This window comes from Tarenaya hassleriana, unplaced genomic scaffold (genome assembly GCF_000463585.1).
Source record: "Tarenaya hassleriana unplaced genomic scaffold, ASM46358v1 Cleome15, whole genome shotgun sequence".
Classification (NCBI taxonomy): domain Eukaryota; kingdom Viridiplantae; phylum Streptophyta; class Magnoliopsida; order Brassicales; family Cleomaceae; genus Tarenaya; species Tarenaya hassleriana.
The window spans coordinates 1,178,313-1,188,624 of record NW_010964923.1 but is presented as its reverse complement, the minus strand read 5'-3'; the positions used below and the strand labels follow the sequence as shown (position 1 = coordinate 1,188,624).

Genomic DNA, 10,312 nt, shown 5'->3' with positions numbered 1-10,312 from the left:
AAGAGTTTAGGGACAATAGTTTGGATAGAGAGGCTTGTGGAAAGGGTTTCGGAGATGTGGATGGGGAGGAGGATGGTTCTTGGAATGAGAATGTCTCGGGATTAGATCTTCTAAGCAAGCAAAGTTTAAAGAAAGGAAGCTATCGAATGAAAGGTAAAGGATATACCGTAAACAGGTCGCCCTGTGGGCTTAGGTACCGTCGCAAAGTCAGTTTTGGTCCTAAGAAGTTTCCACAATCGTCTGGAAGTGTCGGTGAATCGGTGAAAGATATTGAGGAAAGAGATTCTCCTACTGTTATCTCTGAAGGTGAGTGCCAGTTCTTGCCCAATTCATCTGAATTTTAAATGTCCCGTCCAAATCATTTGCTTTCGTAATCTTAGATAGTGGAAGAACTTCGATATATTGAGCCTTTACTTCCATAGCTGATTACCTTGAAAAGTTGATTTATTTTGCTAACCGCAATGCATTTTAGAGTGTGGAAAAGCGTTGAAGAACAATTTCTTGTCCAAAAGTCTTTCTCTTGCTTCTGGTGGGTTTGAAACCGGTGCTCAAGGCAAACAACCGGAAAGGACATCATCATGGGCTGGAGATGGAGATGACCAAAAGAGAGTCAGGATTCTGGAGCAGGCGCTAGAAGAAGAACGGGCTGCACATGCTGCGTTGTCTCTTGAACTCGAGAAGGAGAGAAATGCTGCTGCAACTGCTGCAGACGAGGCTATGGCTATGATACTGCGTTTACAAGAGGAGAAGGCCTCCATAGTAATGGAAGCTAGGCAAAACCAGCGCATGATAGAAGAAAAATGCGCGTTTGATGCAGAAGAGATGAGCATTCTGAAAGAAATCCTGTTGAGAAGAGAGAAGGAGAAGCATTTCTTGGAGAAAGAAGTAGAGAGCTACAGGCAAATGCTTCTTGACATCGAGGAAACCAAGCCAGATGCAAAAGCTGACCCTGTTGAGGTTTCATTCTTGTCAGACTTAACCGAAAATGTTGTGCAAACACCAGGCCCAACGACCATATCTTTTGTTGAAAAGGGAAATTTGGAGACTGAAGATTTATTTTCTAGACCTGGGGTCATATCTAATCCGACCGAGAATAGTTTCCTCGGGCTTGGAAATGAATCAATGGCTCCAAGGTTTGATTTTGATGCCAATTCTTCAAAGATGGGGGAAGTTCATCGGGTTCTCTTTGACAACACTGGGGATGAGACCCTTGTGCATAATCAATCAAGTAATGTGGAACTTCATGTTCATGGCAAAACCGAGACTTGGATAGATGAAGAACAGCAAAAAAGAGAGCAAGACAATGCATTTCCCGGGCCAATGTCAAAAGCAAGCGAGGAGAATATTGGAGAGGACTCGTATGATGTGGATTGCCATGTGCATGATGTTCATGTGATAACCGATGAAGACAAGATGACTGAAACAATACAAGGGAAAGGGAATGTTCCTTCAGCCTATACCGAGGCTCGGGATTTCAAACTGGACAGATCCAGAAGTGTTTCAGACACAACTTATAAACTGCCTCCTCTATGTCCACCACCGCGGAGACAGAACATGTCTCCTGATATGCGTAGAAAGTCAATGTCTGCTGTCGACTACGAGAGATTGAAGATCGAGAACGAAGTCGGATGGCTCTGGGGAAGATTGAAAGCCATACAGCAAGGAAGAGAGAAGCTCCATCACTCCATTGTAGTGCCGAGAGAACGTGGGAAAACGCAGTTGCAGCTTCTCGAAGACATAACCCGGAAGCTTCACAACATCAATGAGCCGTCAGAAACCGGAAAATCTTTCCACCGGGATTCTTTGCTTCATCCTTCCTCTATGGTGAGCTCGCTCATCTTTGAGTAATTTACTTGCAGTCTGCCATTAAAGAAGCATGAACTTGGCCAAAAGTTTTCGACTTTTTACACTATCCAGTCGGGTTTCATTTGGATTTCGGCTCGGATCCAAGATCTTGATCGAATTTCTTCTTGGTTTTCACACTGATTGGTTACTTTTACTTTTGTACCGTGATGTAACCATCATGTGTCAAAGAAGTAATGATTTCCAGACAAATGGCTGAGGTTGTTGCTTTTGCAGGTGAAGGTTATGTCGAAGAAACGGCCCTGTCGAAGTGCTTCACTCGATCAGCATAGCGCCTGAAGTAGAAACTGCAGGTATATATATGTATATGTACGCGTATATGTATACGTATATATATCGAGAAGGCACGTAGTGCATGGAGATCTTGACTCCCACGACCACAATGTATATGTACGTACTTTCAGGTGTATGATGTTCTCTGTTTCGGATATGTAATGACTAAAACGGTGTCGTTTTTACCTATAATAATAAAACAGTTACTAATTGTCATTTTTTGCAATTTTTCGGATTTTTCCGAACAAAGGCCCAAAAAGAGGCCCATTTAGATCAAAATATGAGAATGAATTACGGGCCTAAATAAAGGCCCATTGAATTCCAAAGAATCGAAATCGACGATGGGCCCGAGTAAAGGCCCAAATGCTTCCAACGAAGAGGGAACCAGTGAAGAAAAGATTCAGAAAAGTACCAAAGTTTCTGATCAATGCAACAGAAAGCTCAACAGAGACAGAACAAGAACGGTGGTCGTGGAGCTGTTTTAAGTTAAAACATCAAAGACAGAAACTGAATATCAGACATTATCAAACGAAGAATAAACTCAAACCCAGAAGACTGAAAAAGTTACATTTCAATGTCTCCAATCCAAGAAGAGGGTTTATTACTAGTTGTTTCCTTTGCCTCCTCCTCCTCCTCCAGAGGCGGCTGCTGCCTGAGCCGCCTTCTTCGCCGTCTTCTCTTGCAATGCCTTTGCATCCCTTCAACGCGAAATCAATGCCGGAAAATGAAAACTATCAGATCAACCCCCCCCCCCCCCCCCCCCCCCCAAACAAAAAGGTATCTGCCATTGCCAATGCCAATTCAAACGAACGATGCAAAGCTTCGTTTTTTCAAACTTGCAACGAGCAATTTTCACAAGTTTCGAGTTTATATAGACGAGTAAATCGGCTGGTTTGTAGTTCTTATCGGCTATATGGTTGGAATTTTAGCTGACTTTTTCCCATAAAGATTTTGTTAGAATATCATCAGATCAAAAAGCACAATCCCAAGTATCATCTGCCATTGCCAAGCTTAGTTATTTTTCCTGGGGATTTGGGTTATACCTTTCACGGCGTTGCTCGGGAGTCAGCCCGTCATCTTTAGTCTTTCCCTTGCCTGAAGTACGAGCCTGTGCCCTCTCACGGTCACGATCTCGTTGGTTACCTCGTGCCATTCCGCATCAACCAAGCAAGAATCATAATCAAGGGAAACAAATGGCGTTCTTTGATTCTTCAATAAACACACCACCACAGATTTTGTAATCCACATTCAAACATGAACAAAGTGATTCGGATCCGTTTGAACAACACACAGACATTGTAATCCACAATCAAGAACATGAATGACAACAGAAGCCCTGAAACTTGATTCTCCCGTAAACCTCGGAGATTATAGAAAACCCTACAGCTATTCTATTACATAGAAATTATCCTTAGGAAACATCTCGAATCTAAAAAAACCTTGTCTCTCGCCTGATCTAGCAATCCATACTAAAAGATCAAACAGAACTATACAACTTCGTATCTAAAACCAAACTCAGATTCGCTCAACCGGAGATTGAATCAAACGCTATACAATTGAGTATATCATAATCAGAAATTAAGCAGATTTGAAGTTTCTCCTATTCTGGGCATCACCGAAATACAGATGAAAAATCCAAGCATAAATGATATGCAACGAAGGAAACCGTAAGACAAAAAAAAAAAAGAACCCTAACTGCAAATCAAGCTAATGATAAGAAAAAACCTAACTTTCAGGGAAATCAAGCTCGCAACCCCCCACAGAGAACGGAGGAAGTTCGCAATCAAACAATCGCGCGAGACCCAGAAACTAAAACGGAATTTTGAAAGAAAAAAAAAATCAATCGATTGGAGGAAGAAATTGACGAATCGAAGGATATGAGTCATGGTGGAATCGAAACGGGAGGAGTCCGCGTAGCGAACAAGCGAGCCGGAGAAGGGAAAGATATAGGAAGAAAGGGAAACACGAAGAAAACGAGCTTTATAAGGCCAATTTCTGTGGGCCGGTTGTCGTCGTCGTCCTCGTCCGCCTCTCCTTTTCCATATTCTTTATTTTCTGAATTTAATAATTAGGAATTTGTGTTTTTGTCGTTTTTGAGTATCTGGGTTTTAATTAAAAATATGAATTTTCATTACCAAAAACAATTTCATTAATAATGAAATTATATCCTCCACTTTATTTCATTGAAATTTATTTTTTTTTTCTTTTTTCACCTCCATTGATATATTTATTTACATTTTTTATTTGAAACAATTGTAAAATTTGGTATATTCATATGGAAAAGTAAAAAAAATCGTGTATTTAATATATATTTTTTTAAAATTATATAAATTTTAAGATTTTTTAAATATATTTAAAAATATAGAATCACTTCATGAAGAAGAAATTCTGCTCATATATTATATCAATTGAAATGAAAAGAAGAAAAAGGTTAGTATCAATTTAAATAACATTCAATATTTATGGATGGATGGATGGATGAAATAAAATATATAAAAAGAATGAAAAAAATGTAGAAAACGAGTTTTATAAGGCCAATTTATTTGGACCGGTTATCGTCTCTCTCCGCCTCTCCTTTTCCAGTTTATTTCATTAAAAATAATTTTTGCACTCCATCAATCCATTTATTTACATCTTTTTATTTGAAAAAAAAAATCCCAAAAAAACACTAGACTTTTCAATTTTGATAAAAAAACACTAAACTTTATTTTTTACCAAATAAACGTTAAACTTTTTAAACGAATCTAAAAAAACACTTAACTTTTTAAGTGATCCAAAAAATACATGAATTTTTCTTCGATTATAAAAAAAACACTGAACTTTTTTAGTGGTTCAAAAAAATACATGAACTTTTTTCGATTGTCAAAAAAAACTAAGAAAAATAATCTGACGTGTTTGCATCTGATTGTGCCACGTTAGTCATTTTGTTTATTTTGACAATCGTTGAAGAGTTAAAGTGTTTATTTTGTCACTTAAAAAGTTTAATGGTTATTTGATAAAAAAATAAAGTTCAGTATTTTTTTTGTCAAAATTGAGAAGTACTGTGTTTTTTTTTTGTGATTTTCCCATTAGAATAATTGAAAATTTGGTATATTTATATAGAAAGTTAAAAATGTTGTATTTAACAATAAAAACTGGTGTACTTTTATGGAAAAAATAAAAGTGTATGTGTTTATTATAACTTTAAAAAATATATATTTTTATGAGATTTTTTAACAATATTTATTTTGAGCTCCATTACCAATTTAAAAATGGCATATTCATATAATAAAAAATAAAAATAAAATCGGTGGCACTTAATAGAGAATATTTTTAAAAGAATTATATGTCTCCATGAGATTTTTTTTAAAACTATATTTTTTTTTATGTAAGGAATTGCTACCATGGAAAATCTGCTCATATATGATCCAAATTGAACTCAAAAAAGAAAAGGGATGGTAAATATGATGATGATATATAATAACACCATGATGGATGAAGAAAAGACAATAACAAACACACACACACACATATATATATATCATATATATATATATATATATGTATATATGTATGTGTATGTAATTAATCAATCAGTGTCTCTTTAAGGGCATTTAGGGAGTCCTTCTTTGGTCTTCATGCTGTCGTAGCAAGGGCACTCCTCCTTGTGTCCGTACGCACCAGAAGGAACGCAGAGACATCTCTCGCAACAGTAGTTGCAGTAGAACATGCATGGCTTCTTGTGCGACGTCTCCGAGCACCTCACCTGACACGCCCCTTGGCATTCTATACATACATACATATATATATACACACACACCATCATCATCATCATCATCCGAATTTTCTATGCTGAAAGAAACGATAAGATATCAAAAAAGATATCTAAACGAATATCAAATAGTTATCGGTTTATATTTTAAATACTTAAATATATATATATATATATATATATATATATGAAAATTTGATAATATCTTACGTTCCGGGCGAAGTGAACCCTCTCCTCCATTCTGTAAAATCAAATAAAATAAAAGTTAATTAATATAATATTTTTTCATGTATAACAAAAGTTAATTAGACATCTAATTTTTTTTTATAAAGATCATCAAAAATAAGAATTTGAAATGTAGAACAACTAAACTGAATCATACTGATAAGAAGTATTTTTATTGTTTTATGATAATTTAAATAACAACCAAATTACCGTTTTAATTATCTTAGCACTTGTGAACTTCTCTCCCTGTGATCATGAAAAAATAAAATACTTTTAGAGAAATTAACGTAAAAGATTAAAATTTAATTGAATACTACCTTAAAAATTTTACAAAATAAAAGAAGGTAAATAGTAGTTTAAAATTACATTGGAAATTTGTATAACTAATAGAAAACTTAGAACAATGAAGAACACAATAGCTTTAGTACTCATTTCTTCTTTTTGTTTGTTGTTGTTGTGATTTTTTTTTTTGTGTATTTGTCTTTGAATGGATGTGTCTGTTTATATATACTCTCAATGTATGGTTATTATAGAAAATTAGTTTTAAAATTAAGTGTATCTTCATTAATTAATATAGTTCATATCAATGTATAGAATTTTAGTTCTATTTAGAGTATTTTTTTAGCAAAAAAAAGTAGAATTTTACTAAATATAGTCGAAATAAATCTTATCTACAATATATTTTACCATTTAGTGAATCAAACTTCCTCTTTACATCTTTTTCCAAGTAAGGTAAACTTAGAATTAAATGCATTTAAAAGGTACAACACCTAAAGAAAATATGAGCTGTTAGTGATGAAAAAAAGATATATATTAGATTCTGTAATTTAATTATATATATTTTATACTATATATTTAAAATTTTGTTTAAAACTCTGATTTTAAATTTAATTTTATATTCTTAATAAATAATGTTAACTAATTTTTTATACCAAATATATAGACAATAAATATTATGAAATCTATAGATTAATGGTCTGAATATTTACAATTCTCACTATCTACAACAATTAATATATATATATATATATATAATTATTAATAAGTTCGAAATTAAAATATATATACTGATTTATTTCTAAATTCATTTGTATTTTCTATTTCAATTAATTATATCATATAATATATAATATAGATTGTTTATATGAAAAAACTCGAATTATATAATATAACTTACTTAGTAATTTCGCATCAATCCGCAATCAAATTACTCTAAAATAAAAATAAAAAATAAAACTCAAGATTATACTACATATTTTAACTATGAATATGGGTTCGACTGGTTGTACCTCAGTAGTTGCGGCGTTTTCAGAGCATTGATAGCGATTATGAATGATAAATACTGACTGGTTGATAAGTTGATGTTGGCAGCGATTGCGGGTGAGTACGGCTAGAAGTGAATAGTTCGTTGCGGTTGCGCGCGATTGCGTTTTGATATAAATTATAAAAAAAATATTATTTTAAAATAATTTTATAATAATTTTAATCGAATTTTTAGTATCATTTGATAAAAATTATTTACTAAATTTATAATAATTAAATAATAAATTTAAAATATAAATATCATCAATTTAATCGAATTGCGTAGACCGATTGGTCCAGGCACTGGACCGATCAGTCCACATCCCGAGGTTAGACCAAAATTTTTGGTTCTTTGTTTCGGGATCTGATTTGAGCAATAGTTGCTTAACCCAATCAATGGTGATTCAGAATAGCATGATTCGTTCGTTTGGATGGTCCATAGTGAATGAATGTATGTAACTTAATCAAGATATTAGATATGCTTGATTGAGTGGGAGCTTCGGGATTGGGATTACATAATCGAATGGATGGTCTATCCGGATTATGTAATACATCTGATCAAGAAACAATGGTTGATCCTTGATTCGATTCGTACAATTGTTGCACAGAAACCGATTAGATCTAGGAGCTCTACGAGTAAAGCACTTGTCAAGTCCTCGATCATACGTGTCATGGGCAATGCCAAAGCTGGGTGTGCCGTGCTATCTTGGTGAGGCAAGATGGAGAAATGGTGGTTCTCATAGCTTGAAAGTAGATGCTTGATCTATGTGTGGTTTTAAAAATCCCTTTTATGTAATGCTAAGCGTGTACCTTCCATTACTAGAGCACCTGTCAAGGCATCGATCGTCCATAACATGGGTCATGCCAAAGCTGAGCGTGCCAGATTATCTTTATGAGGAAGGGTGGGAAATCGTGGTTCCCACAGCTTGAATATGGTTCACTTGAGACTTAACGGTACAGATGAGACGAGTATGCAATGATATTTGATATCATAGTCTCATAAAGGATCTAAGAGTCACATTGGATGTGATTGACATTAGATGTCTACCTAAATAACATAAAGATGGGTGTAACAACTTATTTTTATGTGAAATATTGATCTTAGTCCCATATAGAAAATTATTGTAGGGTTATTTTTCTTTATGGGAATATAGCTTGTATGTGCGTCTATGTTGTCGTTGATTGATGATGGACTAGCTGGTAGTAGATCATTGATAGAATCTACATATTGTTTTGTTTCGTTCTATTTTGTCTTTTTCTGTAGGACATAGCATCAACCGGTAATGTACCGAAGTTGACGATGCGATCTATCCTTCTGAAGAATAAGCCTCTGACCATGGCTTCTAGATCAATCATTGATGCTTATTGGAAGCATGTGGATGATGATCTGGACAAGTCTAGCTTGATACTTGGAAGCATGACTTCGGAATTGCGTAAGCAATTAGAGGATATGGACGATTCTTTGATAGTTGATCAATTGAATGCGTCATTCCAAAAGAAAGCTGAGAGTTACGGAAAAAGTGATATGGTAGTTATTGGAAAGAGCTCTAGCAAAAAGAAGCGTTCCAAGAGCAAGGGCAATAGGAAAGTGACAAGCGTTGTCATTGAACCTAAGCCTAAATCCAAGAAGGAAGAATGTTATTTCTGTCATGCCATTGGGCATTGGTATAGAAATTGTAGACTCTACCTGGAAGATCAAGAGAAGAAGAAGCTTAAAGAAGCATCGACTTCTGGTGTCTTCGTTATAGAGGCTAACTTGTTTACTTCTACATCGTGGGTACTAGAAACCAGAAGTGCCTCGCACATTTGTGGAAATGTGCAAGGGTTGCGAGGAAGTAGACAACTGGCAAAAAGAAAAGTAGATCTCCGTGTTGGGAATGGAGCAAAAGTTGTTGCTGTTGGTTGTAATGCTCTACGATGATCCGTGATATGACATTTTGACTATGTATTGATTCATTGGTTTATGAATGCATTACTTTTCCCGTTATATGATTAGCATGTTTGTTATATTACGGTAAATATCCTTGAATCATTGCAGATGATTCTAAATTCCCTGGTCAGTTATCATTGTGGGAACAATGATGAATTAAGACCAGCATGATGTGTGATAGATGATTATGATCATATGCATTAGATGCAAATCACAATCATGGGTTCTCGTTTGGAACGAGTTACTGGATGACCCGCATGAGATTGTCACATGGACACGAGTCATGACTTGAATCTCATACAGCGGTTCGTTCTTGGATCCTCAGACCTGAGATGTCTAGAGTATCTGATATGAGGAGTGACATGTCTTGACTGCGTCAAACGTCGTCTTTAACCGGATGATCATAACGACGTTGCTCAGATACGTTCACGAATCATATGCAGATAGTAGACATGCAATACGGGACTTGTCACCTCCTACGCAGGAGAGATGTCGCTGGGCCCCTCGTGGAAATCGGACTGTGAAAATGCGTGGCCACGCTATAGATGAAGTTCCATCTATTTTTTTAGTCGATTTGCCAAGACGAGAAAGCAGTTGAACTTGAAGGGTGGCTCATACCATGCCCTTGTTCAACATACGACATCGTGAGACAAAGGATCAGAACTCGAACTAATGCTGGCTTTGTTAGATCACCTCTAACTCTATTCTAGGTGGGTGGTCATGGCGTCTTGCTAGAGGCTAACCATGACTTGTAGATCGGGAATGGTTCTCGAGGCTGCTGCCACTGCGAATGGGCCTACAGGGTCACACACCATTAGGGATGGATCACACGTGAAGAGAACAACGCGAGAAAAGAGCGACGAAGCGATCTGGAAGAGTTCCGCTGAGGAACGTTCGTTCCGCTGAGGAACGGATGAACCGTTCCGCAAATGCCAGACCGTCCGTTCCAGGTCTGGAACGGACGGTCT

General features: G+C 35.9%; 2 protein-coding genes and 1 non-coding gene across 5 annotated transcripts in view; 1 reads left to right on the top strand and 2 right to left on the bottom strand.

Moving 5' to 3' along the window:
• Window positions 1–2,362, top strand: part of LOC104808713 — a 3,703-nt gene extending 1,341 nt beyond the window's left edge. For all 3 annotated transcript variants that reach the window (XM_010534482.1, XM_010534484.1, XM_010534483.1), the window contains 3 exons: window positions 6–306; window positions 473–1,824; window positions 2,080–2,362. In XM_010534482.1, the coding sequence (XP_010532784.1) occupies window positions 6–306; window positions 473–1,824; window positions 2,080–2,142 (1,716 nt within the window). In that variant the 3' untranslated portion in view covers window positions 2,143–2,362. The remainder of the gene's footprint in view (window positions 1–5; window positions 307–472; window positions 1,825–2,079) is intronic.
• Window positions 2,363–2,530: 168 nt separating this feature from the next.
• On the bottom strand, window positions 2,531–3,289 carry LOC104808711 (small EDRK-rich factor 2-like). The gene is made up of 2 exons (XM_019202043.1): window positions 3,180–3,289; window positions 2,531–2,834 (listed from the first exon to the last, which is right to left on the bottom strand). The coding sequence occupies exons 1-2, from the start codon at window positions 3,287–3,289 to the stop codon at window positions 2,741–2,743; spliced, it is 204 nt and encodes a 67-aa protein (XP_019057588.1). The 3' UTR covers window positions 2,531–2,740.
• A 2,465-nt stretch (window positions 3,290–5,754) lies between these two features.
• LOC104808710 lies at window positions 5,755–6,573 on the bottom strand. The gene is made up of 4 exons (XR_002023981.1): window positions 6,479–6,573; window positions 6,323–6,358; window positions 6,098–6,128; window positions 5,755–5,901 (listed from the first exon to the last, which is right to left on the bottom strand). It is a non-coding gene; the product is annotated as an uncharacterized LOC104808710 (transcript).
• Window positions 6,574–10,312: the final 3,739 nt, after the last annotated feature.